Below are 12,801 nucleotides of genomic sequence, written 5' to 3'. Positions count from 1 at the left end.
CGCTGACGTGTCGCTTGAGCGAGTGACATCGCGCGCGCGCGCGTATCTGAGTAATAATTTAAATTAAAATTTTTTAATGAGACGTTTTGTTTGTTTTTAATCTTGCTTGATTGGTCTTTTGCTGAACGCGATATAAAATATTTGCGTTCGGTGAGAGCGAAAGTTAAACGGTCTGTCGTACTGTTTTATTTTCGCCGTCGACTTTTCTTAGACTTGAACTACCGTCCAGTCTCCTCGCGCCTTTCGATCGCGATCCAGCATTTTTACTTCGATCTCGTGGCGTACAAATTTATTTCTTCAATCATTTTTTTAACATACGTGCACGTTTTAGTAAAATCTAAATAAGCAAGCTTCGACCTATATCGCAGACGAACTGTAGACGCGTATACGATAAAGTGAAGCATCAGAGGAAATATCGATTGATATATTGATAACAACGCTGACCCCGACTGACCGGTCCAGGCGTGATAGCAGGCGCGGAACGAGAGTCATTGATCGCGTGTTTTACTTTCGATTTCGTAATTCTCTTCTACTCTGAGTAAACTGCGCGTATTATTCGACTGCTTGCGTCAGATTTGTCACACGCATATGTTGTTTCGTAAAACGCAGTGATTTTCGAAAACCACCACAACTAAAGTCAAAGTAGGTTTTTATGAGTTAGAACAGTGTATTTTTATTTTTATTTTTATTTTTTTTCAAAAATCGCCCCAGCCTTTGGGCTGAAAAAACAAGTAGGTAAATGGATGTTGAGACACAAGAGGCTTGAAGAGTTTCGACACTTATAATATTTTTTATTATATTGAAATCGTATATATAATGAAGGGTTGAAGATTCGAAAACAAAACACATCGCGGATCGAGAGCTTTTGCATAAGTTTCATTTTGCGTACAAACCGAACCGAAGTTCACGAATTGAGAACTAGACAAAAATCTGTTCAAAAAGTGACCGGCGCTCTCGCGAAATAAAAGGCACATGCGCGCAAACATCTGCGGCTCGTGTGCCCAGTTACACACGGGATTACTTCAGAGTAAACTTGCACGATTCGTTTGATTGATAAACTTTGCGCGATCCTTCAGAAATCATTGCGGAACCGGTACGTCGATCTCTTACAGAGGAAGAAGATCGCGTCTTGTTTTGTGCGAGCGATTGTGCAACAGAACTACACGTGATCCACGCGCACGGATCCCCCGCAGATTGCGATGGTTATATACGAGAGAATGGGCAGATATCTGACGCTTTTAAACCGGCGCGGTTTTCAATTGGCGGAAGAGCTGCTCGGCGCTCAGCGCCAACGTAACTTTGCCGATCGCACGAGCGTCTTGCAATCATTCGACGACCGGTTTCATCGAAGAAACGTGCGACGATTTTCGACACTGCCTGACGTGCGGGAAGACGTAAGTGCACTTGCTCGCAGAACTTTTTGCTTTTGACAGTTGCTGACTTATTTTAAAATGTTTATGAACAATAATTGTTCACAAATTTGATGTTTCAAAAGTTATCTTTGAATATTGACCTTGGTTCCTATTAGCAAGTAAGTGAGAGGGAATTATGGAGGGAATTATATGTATGTGTTTGTTTGTGTGTGAGATTAAATTTGCTGTTCGAATTATCTTGTTTTTTACTTCTTGTCTTGCATGTCTCTCTTAATTTTGATATCAGAAAATCAAGTTAATACATCGATTACATACATCGTACAAAATAAACGTGTTTTCTATACCCCACACGTAGGGTTATCACACAAATATTGACCCTTCCAGAAGAATCAACTTGTATAAGAAACATATGCCTTATATGGCGCAAAGGCGTAATCACGATAACATATTTTTTTTTGTTACAGTTCAATGTGCTGACGAAGATTTGTAATCGTATATTGGGTCATTAAGTAAATACATATACTTACATATTTATCAAGTTTTACACTTAAATGTACCCAATATATCTTATAGTGTTGTAATTCATTTTTCATTTTTATCACAAAGAAAATCTTTTAAGAGAACACAGAGATAAAAAAAACACACACAAGCAAACACTGGATTAACTGTTTAATATCATTTAACATCGATTGTAATTAAAACTGTTGACAGAACATGGAGCTACTTAACAAGAACATTTGGGAAACCGATCCCGAGCTGTTTGACTTGATGCAAAAAGAGAAGAAACGGCAAAAGTGCGGATTGGAGCTGATCGCCAGTGAGAATTTCACATCTGTCAGTGTGCTGCAATGTTTGAGTTCAAGTTTGCACAATAAATACAGTGAGGGATTACCTGGCCAGAGGTGAGATTCTCAAACAGTTAGTGTTTTTCCATTGTTACACTATTTACGTTACACTATCACATGATCTTATGTTGCTAGGTATTACGGTGGGAACGAATATATTGATGAAATAGAAAGATTGGCGCAGAAACGCGCCTTGGAAGCTTTCAATCTTGATCCTGAGAAATGGGGCTGCAACGTGCAGCCTTACTCGGGCAGTCCGGCGAATTTTGCGGTTTACACAGGTCTGTGCGAACCTCACGGACGTATAATGGGTCTGGACTTACCCGACGGCGGTCATCTCACTCACGGTAAATGCGCGAAAAAATTCATGAGAACCATTTAGGCACCGTTTTGCAACCGGCTCTGTTCGTTCCACAGGTTTCTTCACGGCAACCAAGAAGATATCCGCCACATCCATCTTCTTCGAGTCGATGCCCTACAAAGTCGATCCCAACACTGGTTTGATCAATTACGACGACCTCGCCAAAAACGCAAAATTGTTCAAACCGAAGATCATCATCGCCGGAGTGTCTTGCTACTCCAGATGTCTGGATTACAAGCGTTTCCGCGAGATCGCCGATGAGAACAACGCTTACCTCTTCAGCGACATGGCTCACATATCCGGATTAGTCGCTGCCGGAGTGATACCGAGTCCCTTCGAGTACAGCGACGTTGTCTCGACGACTACGCATAAAACTTTGAGGTGAGATAATATATTTCAGCTGTTATTTACATATTACAAATGATAAAAAGTAACAAGTATTCATTTTTCAACTTCAGAGGCCCGCGCGCTGGTGTCATCTTCTTTCGAAAAGGCATCCGTAGTGTGAAAAATGGCAAGGAAGTCATGTATGACATAGAGGACAGAATCAATCATGCGGTTTTTCCGGGTCTTCAAGGAGGGCCTCACAATCACGCCATCGCTGGTATAGCAACCGCCATGAAACAAGTCAAAACAAAAGAATTTGTCGAGTATCAGAAACAAATAGTGAAAAACGCCAAGAGGTTATGCGCGAGTCTGGAAAAGTGCGGTTACAAAGTCTGCACCGACGGTACGGATGTCCACATAGTGTTGGTAGACTTGCGCAAGGCTGGTATTAGCGGCGCGAAAGCAGAAAAGATTCTCGAAGCGGTTAATATTGCCTGCAACAAGAATTGCGTTCCCGGAGACAAAAGTGCATTGAATCCCAGCGGTATTAGATTAGGAACTCCTGCGCTCACTACTCGTGGCCTGGTCGAAGAGGACATAGATACAGTCGTAGATTTTATATCCAGAGGTAATGATAAATTTTACAGAAAAAGTTTTTAACGTATGACGTGTGAATTTTGAATACGATAATATAAGTCCTTTGATTTTTAGGATTGTCGATTGGCAAGGAAATTACTGTTTTGTCGGGACCGAAGTTAGTTGACTTCGAGAGAGTGTTGAAAACTGATAAAAATATTATAAGCAAAATTACAGCTCTGAGGAAGGAAGTAGAAGACTTCGCCAGCCAATTCTCACTTCCTGGTATAGAATCCTATTGATATTGCAACTCGGAATAAATTTGCAATTTAATTGCGCTATGTAAAACTTTTCCAAAGCGTTTAAACATATTTTTCTACGTTTAGATAATATTGTATATATACAAATATTCCATTTCACTGTAATGTAAAATATTGCGTTATTGGAAGTTTATACAGACACATTTGTGTTATAAAATAGAGCGCAAATAGAAATTGTATTGTAAGATATAATGCAAATATTTTTGTACGTCATTTTAAAAAATCTAAAAAAAAAAATATTGCTCTTCTAACGAGAGAAGAGCAATATTTTTGTTATGTGAATAAATTGTTAACAATAAAAACCATGTGTACTCTTATTCGTTTCTCAAAGAACAACGATGTAGCCAATCATAGCATTCTGCTCTCATGGAAAGACAGCATAAGATTATCGCGTCGTTTCTACTACTCCCTCTTGTTACACGTTGGCATATTTGAAATCGACGAGAGTCAATACTAGAATTTTACCGGTCACAGTGTCACACGAGTCTGTTTACAGCTTCTTTTCTTTTATCTACCTTCATTGGAAAAGCGTGCAACAAAAATTATTGACAACGTTGCACAGACATGTCGAAAACAAATAAAGATAAAGTTTCAGGTATTTTATTAGTATTTTATTTCGGATAAGTAGAAATGAAATTTTAGGAAAATTAAGTGTTATTTATTTCGCGTAACTAATGCTCAGTAGTTTCTTGTGTGATTCGTAATTCTCACGTGAAGTTGCGGTTCACACTTTCGGATTTTATTGTGGATCTAGATCCTAGATACATTTATAATAATCTATTAAATTAAATCATCGCACTTAAAAATTCTCGTATAAATTTAAGTCTTTTGCTATTAGTACATTGTGTTAAATCAACGTTATGTTCTCGAAAGAATGTTCTACTATCATTTTCTAACAAAGAGTGAGAGAAAGAGAGACAGAATTCCTTGAGTTTGCCCTTTATCTCTATTTTTCTTGCTTCTAAAAAGGTCTAACTCTAGAGAGGTTTTAACTACCTGTAGCATAAGATATGACTTTGAGGCACAAGCATTACAAAAGAAGCTAAGAATCATCTAGTTACTAGCAGGTTCCAATCTGCAATATGAACATGCAATTAAACATATATGTAATTAAACTTGACATATAATTTTCTTATGCACTGAAATTCCCTATATCTATTTGTTCTTTATTGTGTATTCATCGCGCAAATAGATCGAGCATCTAATTATTTTTGATATCAATATCAGAAAAATAAAAAATTATTATATTCAAAAATTACACACACACACAAAATATATATACAGAATAATAATACTTGGCTATATTCTACGCGCGAGGATATCAATATATATACACAACCATTGACCTTTTTGGAGTCAATTCGCAAGTTAATAAATAAATAAACGTTTATTCGCACGGCGCGCGAAGTATCACACACAAAAAATCTGTGTATAGATTTGTTTCAAAATCACTCACTGCACGTCAATCGCGTGTTAACGTACAAGTTATTTGTGTTAAAATTTGTATTGTGATATAACCGAAGATTGTTATTTCAAATTGTTAGCGAAACAAAATAGTGAAGAATAGGAAGCCGAAAACGATATAAAACCCGTAGATATAGATGATAAACTTTTTGAGTTACTAAAGCAGGAAAGCAAACGTCGAACGTGCGGATTGAATTTAATTGCTAGCGAAAATTACGCAACTCTCTACACGTTACATTATGTGAGCTCAACGTTTCAAAATATATTCAGTACGGATCCGTGTAATTTTGAAAGGTGAGATATTCGCAAACATCGTCTTTCTCCTTCCCATTGTTATTACGTTACGCACTGTTGTCGCACATGTTTTTATCTCGCTAGATGTGACGAAAGCACATTGCTAAACTAGAAAAACTAGCGCAGAAACGCTGCCTGAAAGCCTTCAATCTAGAACCTGAGATATGGGGTTGCAATGTTCGACCTTACACGAGAAGTCTGGCAAATTTGGCGGTGTATCTGGCTGTGTGCAACCCTATCGAACTTATGATGAATATAGAAAAACCAAGCAATTCTAGCCACGGTAAGTGCATGAAAATCAAATCACATTTAAATTCACCTGACACCTGTGTTACAGTAAAGTCATCCTCTGTTTCGCAGTTCTATCAGTTCACGGTGCGACACCCAAAAACAAATGCGTTACGCCCATTTTCTTCGATGCATTAGCCTACAATATAGACAAAAGCAATGAAAAAATCGCTTACGAAGAGCTCGAAATTAACGCAAGACAGATCAAACCGAAGATTATCACTGTTGCAGCTACCTTCTATCCAAAGTTTCTTGATTTTAAAAAGGTCAGCGATATCGCTAAAAACAACAACGCTTACTTCTTCATGGACATATCTGAAATATCGGGATCGGTCGCCGCTGGAATAATACCAAGTCCTTTCGAGTACAGCGATTTCGTCACGACGGCTACGAATATGACCTTAAGATAATGAAATATTAATATATTGCTGAAATGAAATATTAATACACATATTATTACAACAATGTGATTATAATTAAGACAATTAACGAATATTCTTTCTTCAATTGTAGAGGCCCAGATGGTGCTGTTATTTTCTACCGGAAAAACGTCTGTAACGCAAAATCTGACCAGGAAATTGCCTGTAAAATAGAAGAAAGAATCAATCAAGCGGTCTCGCGTCTTCAAGATTGTTCTTACGGTACTATAGCTGCCATAGCTGCCGCAATGAAAAACATCAATACACCACAATTTGTCGAATATCAGAAACACTTAGTAAAAAATACCAAAGAATTAAGCCAAATTCTAAGCGAAATTTATACCATTCTAATGGGCGAGAACATGCATTTTGTGGTGATAGATCTACACCTTTCGGGTATTAACGCCGATCAGGCGGAAAAAGTCTTTAATGCGGCTAATATTAGTTGCACCAAGTGTTACCTTCCTGAAGACAATTCATTTAATCCCTATGGTATCAAACTTGGAATGGCTACACTTACCACTCACAAGAGTCACTTGTCCGATGAGGATTTTGACAAGATTACGAAGTTCATACACAAAGGTAATTTCACAAATCTTACAAGAAGTCGTTGGTGCTCGATAACTTCGATTGTTGAATCGGAAAATAATTCTATTTCCGAGTTATTACATTTGATTACTTTCGTTAAGCGCGTTATCTGAAGTTTTCGAGCATTAAAACGAATCGAAAACCAATTTGACTCGTAACTTTACACTAGTAGATACACGACATTGCATAACGTGAATGTTCTTACACTTGTTTTTCTTAGGACTTTTCATTGCCAGGGAAATTTATTGCATCGCCAAGGACGAAAACAAGGACTTCGACGAGATATTAACTTCGGAAAAAACCATTCTAGAACAAATTGATGTTCTGAAGAACCAAGTAGAATGTTTGGTCCAAGCATTATAACGTTCTTGCTCAATCTCGCTACGATCTTCTTAAATCCAATGTGAATTCCAAAGCGTTGAACATTTTTCTATGTTTACATTATATGTGTACATACACATACGTATGTACATGTGTATACTTTAATATATATATATATATATATTTTACATGTATACATACACACATACCATACACATTTTAACAAGAATCGATGTCTCGTTTTTTTTTCTATTTACAAACATTACATTTTACTTAGTATTAGTAATAAAAGAAAAAGTCACGCAAAGCCTATCTACTTACGACTTATACCCAATGAACACAAGAAAATATTAAATATAAAAATTCTTGCATATAAAAGAAATGTAAATAATAACGTGTAAAATATAAACACAAATTCTTGTCAATAATTATATAATTGTAATTATTCATACACAAATGATATAAATAATCAAAGGACAGTTTGAACGCATTCTTGAGCGCGTTCCTTTCAGAAGGATTGTGTTTTATTACAGAGTTAAATTTATTTAGTTGTTTTATTTATGTTTCCATTTCTTTAATTGATTTTAGTATACAATTACTATTTTAATTAATGCTATGTAGAGATTTGTTACACTGATGGTCATTTCATTTTCTTTACTAAATACATGCGTTTGTTTATTTTTTGTTTCTTTCAGACAATTTCTTGTCTCCACATAATTCGATATAGAACTTGATAAATAAATATGTTGCCTATTGTTTTGTGAGCAGACGCATTAATGGCTTCCTAAGTACGTTTGCACTCACTGATTCAATTTCTTGAATTATATACATGTTAGAATGAGTTTTATTGTGTTTATAATCAAATTACGTAGCTTCATTAAAATTACTTGTAAAATTACTAACGTTTATAGTTAATTGTCTCTAACCGGTTTACACGCGCAATAATTCATGAAGTAACAAATCACAATCGTGAGTGAAACTACATAAGCTTCTAAATGTACATTTGTATAAAAATTGTAACCTCAAGAAAAGCAACAAATTCTTATCAATGTACATTTATACACGAAAATCCATTAACGCGTCCTGTGAAATACAATTTTATATCTTCGATATCTCAACGAACGATCTCTCGTTCTTTCTCTCGGAAGCTATATAAGTATGTCACATATATTTGTCACACATACGTATTTGTTTTTTTTTTTTTTTTTTAGTTTATATAAAATAAATCTTTTCGAATCAGCGATTGTACACAGGGTGTCTACATCGACAGAGAGAGAGAAAGAAATGTGATTATATGCGCGGTATGCAGATTGCAGCTAATGACGAGGATTTTATTCAAAGTCCAAGCATAATTGCTGAATTCATAACAGCATACAGAGAGAAATCGACAATGTGTGATTATTATTATCACGACTGTCAACAAAAGATAAATTTTTTTTGTTATCTTAAGATACGTGAATCAAACGTGAAGTCCAGAGATGCCAGATTCTGAACACTTGGTAGCATGCGGTAGCAGCGGTAGCATGGAAGGGATGCGCACACAACCTCAGATCGTGTACGTGTGCGATCGCGCCCGAAGCTCGAGCACACGATCTGAGGTTGAGTGCGCATCCCCTCCATGCTACCGCATGCTACCAAGTGTTCAGAATCTGGCATCTCTGGTGAAGTCCGCACGTTCGCACATTACAGAGCACGCGAATCGAGCGAAAGAAAGATGTTTGGATCATTCTGACAATTTATTTCTCACGATATTGAGCGCGAAGGTTCTTGTCAAATTTTCTTCGCAACAGCGTCACGAGCACAAAGACAACATTTTAAAACGTATAGAAAATACAATCGTTGAAAATAATCTCGTGAAACAGAAATCGAAGTTAAAAGAAACTCACGAAGACGACACGAAACTTCGAGATTCTTTAATTAAATTAACGAAATTCATTAATTTAATTAAACGTGAAGAGAGCTGGTCAATTTTTTTATTTGCTCTTTTTGGAAAAGTACTCAATAAAAATAGCGATTACACAAGTAATGAAGTGCGAACGCGCGAGTTTTTCATTCCACTCACGTGCAAAATATTAAGACGACTACGACGTAGCTTTTACGTAACAATCATGATTTGCTTCAAATTATTTATTCGCATAACAAACTTGATTTTATATAAAACCACCTCCATGTTTATTGCACACATCCGTGAGTTTGATTAAGAAAAAAGAAAGAAAAAAAAAGAGTATATGTATGTACGACACAGATATGTATCAAATAATTAAGACTTGAATTCGTGAACTATTGTGAATTCAGTTGACAACCCAACTTACAACTTTGATAAATTCCTACACAAGTCGTCCCACATACTTCCACATTCTTTGGAGTTTACGTACACACGGACCAGAAAAAATAAATGGCTACGTGTAAACATATATAAAATGTTTACGGTTCAAAGTCTTATCGATGACAAAAAGTGGTAATTATGCCGACAAAGGGAGCAGTTTTTGATGACCTTGATCTTGACATGTTATCAAAGTCATGGCCCAGAGTGACCTTCAAAAGGTTTGAAATAATCACTGTTTGTTAAAAAGTTATTAACAAAAAATGTTTGTTAAGTTAAAGTAAACTCATGTGTTTAGTTTTTTCCATAGCAAAGCCTCTCTGTAGGAAGGTGAAATACACGCATATACTTTCCAAGTAGTACTTCCAACCATTGATACTTTCTACACTTCCAAGTTTTTTTTTTTTTTTATGTGAGAGAGCGCACACGGGCTCCTTCTCTTTGTACGCTCTTTCACCTTAGCACGTACTTTTCAAGCTTATCGTAATATTTATAAAGTTAGTTTTTATTTATTTTATACTAAACATACTTTCTTCTCTGTTTATGAAGCAAAGCGAAGTCTGTAATTGTTCTGTTCCACATGCGTTTTCGATTTTCCACGCAAAGCGAGGGTCAACCTACACCTCTCCCTTGCTTAGGGATGAAACGAGGTATACGATTATACTGTTCGACATAGGTTTCTAGACTTTACACTTACTTTTATGTATGAAAAACTTTATTTTATTGTCATATCAGTTTTTGTTAATAACTTTTTAACGAACAGTGAGCATTACTTAAAACTTTTTGAAGGTCACTCTGGGCCATGACTTTGATAACATGTCAAAATCAAGGGTGTCAAAGAAGATGCTCCCTTTATCGGCATATTTACTCAAAAAGTGGAAACTGGTGAAAGTATCTGGGTCGAGGATTAATAATATATATAAAAGTTCGGCAATTTATAAAGTCACACCTTACAGTGTCTCACCTTTAATCAATCAAGTTCTTGCACAGTGTGATGCGAGGTTGAGGCTGTGTTTCGTTGCTCGTCGTCCGACTCGTCGTCCTCCATACCGTTGAAGAAAGATTGTAACAACGAGTTAAAGTATCCTTGATTACGTGGACGGGGTGGCGGGATATTGAAAAACAGTTGGCCTATTTTTTCTAAGTACTGTCGATAATGTGGGTCTCTATTTAGAGAAATCTGATACTGTTCGCAGAGAATTGTGAACGCCGCTAGTTTGCCACTGTAAATATTAGATGGAAAAAAATTGCACTTACGTAATCGAAAATGTATCTCGATCATTCACAGAGTACGACGACAGATACGTACGTGTCAATTGTTTTGAGTAAGAAAAACAAAAAGTTTAACAAGGGAAGAAGATAGGGCGGACCGCTACTTATTTTTGGATGCCTCGAGGTATAAGAATTGAAGGCTTCCTGTGCTGTTGCTTTGTTTTGTAAACAGAGATACCTGAGATGAATCAAAACGAATAAATTTTGTCTGGCTATACACTTAACACATCAATATATCACCAATTTTACATTTACAAATTTACTGTATTAAAAAAAATTAATAAATACTGATTTAAAAATTACACTCACTGCAAAACTGCTTGAGCTATAAAGAGGTCTATTTCGTTGACATAGCCACGCTGTTCGTGTAGTTCTACTAACATGGCCGCACAGCCAGAACCATCTCTACTATACAGAAAATGTTGCCTGGCTAGTGTGTAATTTTTTTCTAATAAAAAAAAAACAATCACAGATATTACGAATTTAGCGTGAACTTGTAATGAGATTATGTACGTGTTTATATTTCACACACATTTATACATATACTTCAAGTTTCCTCATTGAAATTACCTTTCCAAAAAACTTGAGCCATTTTTTGGTGCAAATCTGGATGACCTATTTTATAATCTGTACCTTTTATGCTCCATTTAAGCGCGGACTGTACAAACACTTCTCTTTCCGGAGACGACGGGCTCATCAGGCTCAAAAGTGTTGTGATTTTTTCAAAGAACTCTTGCATAGGTTCAATTCCAGATTGTGTCAAAACATTGATAAATAAAATTCCTAAGTCGGCGCCGCTCGCATACTACAACAAATGCACATTTGCCGTGAATTGTCCCGCGAGATTAACTTTCGTTAACTTTTTTCCAACAGTTCCAATTGTTTAATTTCGCGGTTCAACTCAAAAAGGCCAGAGACGTATTTTGCGAGCATGTGGTCTTGCAAGTTCCGACGAACCATTTCGTACGAAGAGGACTCAATGAAAATCGAGAAGATATTTCGGTAACGCTCGAGTAACCAACTCGCATACCTGTTCGTGTTGTAATAAGAGCCGTGACCCATTGTACAGCAATTCCAAAAGTTCCGAGTATTTTTTCTGACCGAGGTATCTGCGAAGGGTTAAGAGGTTAGACGGACAGAATTAGAATTGCGCGAGCGGAAGTCCGCATTGACGACGTCGGACAATCGCGTCGGCTCGCTCACCTGAAATACAACGTTCTGTACATCTGATGGGCCTCATAATAATTCTCGGAGTTAATCGACGCTTCTAATTTCGCTAAAACTCGCTGAACACCGTGACCGTACCGCGAGGCCATGTTTATACTATTTGGAACACTTGCGCTTTTACGTGCGCGCGGTTGGTAGCAACGTCAAAAAGCAGCGACACCCCGTGCACGATTCGAATTCGAAAGCAACGCACGCGACTGAGAGATTGTGTGCTACGCGCGTGTGTGAAACGCGCGTGAAATCGAGTAGAAAATTCTACGCGCCTTTTTTGCGAAATCGTCGATGATCCGACGCAGTCGGTGTTTTTTTTTTTTTTTTAAATTTTACGCGCGATAATCGTGCGAGGAGGAAGGGCCAAGGAAACGAACTACATGTTTCGTGTATTTTATCGATTAGCTATTCGTTCCGTGTGTCACAAGAAAGACTCTTATTGTATGCAGGTTGTTATTCGATAAATACGCGAACTGAAATATTCACGCGCAAGATTTATTTTCGTACGTAACAAAAACGTACACATAAAACCAGAGAACTTTGTCTTTGGTGCAAATAAAATAATTTACTCAGAGAATTGCATAACACGAAATTACGTAATAAATATACTACGAAAAACAAGTAAAACGTTTGCAGAAAATAAAATACCTTCGGGAGAAAAATCTCGGCGAAATCAAAATAAATAAGAAAAAAGGTATGATGTCTTCTGTCAAAAGTCAACGATCGAAAGTTTTAGCAAAAACAGAACGGCGAGTGCTCGTCTTTCCAAATTCTGCGGCGAGTTCTGGCGATTCGCCGCGGGGGTTCGATGA

At 37.0% G+C, this 12,801-nt stretch overlaps 3 protein-coding genes across 6 annotated transcripts; 2 read left to right on the top strand and 1 right to left on the bottom strand.

Annotated features, from left to right (window-relative positions):
• Positions 1-246: 246 nt before the first annotated feature.
• LOC109853115 (serine hydroxymethyltransferase, cytosolic-like) lies at positions 247-4,021 on the top strand. 3 transcript variants are annotated; one of them, XM_020424901.1, is made up of 6 exons: positions 247-1,394; positions 2,085-2,275; positions 2,354-2,565; positions 2,636-2,960; positions 3,038-3,534; positions 3,618-4,021. In XM_020424901.1, exons 1-6 carry the CDS (start codon positions 1,200-1,202, stop codon positions 3,782-3,784), a joined length of 1,587 nt encoding a protein of 528 aa, XP_020280490.1. In that variant the 5' UTR covers positions 247-1,199; the 3' UTR covers positions 3,785-4,021. The 3 variants fall into 3 exon arrangements, with proteins under 3 accessions (XP_020280490.1, XP_020280493.1, XP_020280491.1); XM_020424904.1 differs by lacking the exon at positions 247-1,394 and adding an exon at positions 1,420-1,531; XM_020424902.1 differs by lacking the exon at positions 247-1,394 and adding an exon at positions 1,580-1,882.
• A 67-nt stretch (positions 4,022-4,088) lies between these two features.
• LOC109853090 (serine hydroxymethyltransferase-like) lies at positions 4,089-7,359 on the top strand. 2 transcript variants are annotated; one of them, XM_020424840.1, is made up of 6 exons: positions 4,089-4,397; positions 5,347-5,560; positions 5,645-5,843; positions 5,921-6,212; positions 6,362-6,849; positions 7,076-7,359. In XM_020424840.1, the coding sequence occupies exons 3-6, from the start codon at positions 5,807-5,809 to the stop codon at positions 7,216-7,218; spliced, it is 960 nt and encodes a 319-aa protein (XP_020280429.1). In that variant the 5' UTR covers positions 4,089-4,397; positions 5,347-5,560; positions 5,645-5,806; the 3' UTR covers positions 7,219-7,359. The 2 variants fall into 2 exon arrangements, with proteins under 2 accessions (XP_020280429.1, XP_020280428.1); XM_020424839.1 differs by having other exon boundaries at positions 5,347-5,843.
• Positions 7,360-7,815: 456 nt separating this feature from the next.
• LOC109853089 (Golgi to ER traffic protein 4 homolog) lies at positions 7,816-12,774 on the bottom strand. The gene is made up of 6 exons (XM_020424838.1): positions 11,975-12,774; positions 11,802-11,880; positions 11,342-11,576; positions 11,081-11,219; positions 10,809-10,949; positions 7,816-10,722 (listed from the first exon to the last, which is right to left on the bottom strand). Exons 1-6 carry the CDS (start codon positions 12,085-12,087, stop codon positions 10,470-10,472), a joined length of 960 nt encoding a protein of 319 aa, XP_020280427.1. The 5' UTR covers positions 12,088-12,774; the 3' UTR covers positions 7,816-10,469.
• Positions 12,775-12,801: the final 27 nt, after the last annotated feature.

The sequence above is a fragment of the Pseudomyrmex gracilis genome, unplaced genomic scaffold (genome assembly GCF_002006095.1).
Source record: "Pseudomyrmex gracilis isolate BER0280 unplaced genomic scaffold, ASM200609v1 scaffold_43, whole genome shotgun sequence".
In the NCBI taxonomy this organism is placed as follows: domain Eukaryota; kingdom Metazoa; phylum Arthropoda; class Insecta; order Hymenoptera; family Formicidae; genus Pseudomyrmex; species Pseudomyrmex gracilis.
The sequence above is the reverse complement of the archived record's forward strand: the minus strand, read 5'-3'. Positions and strand labels throughout refer to the sequence as shown.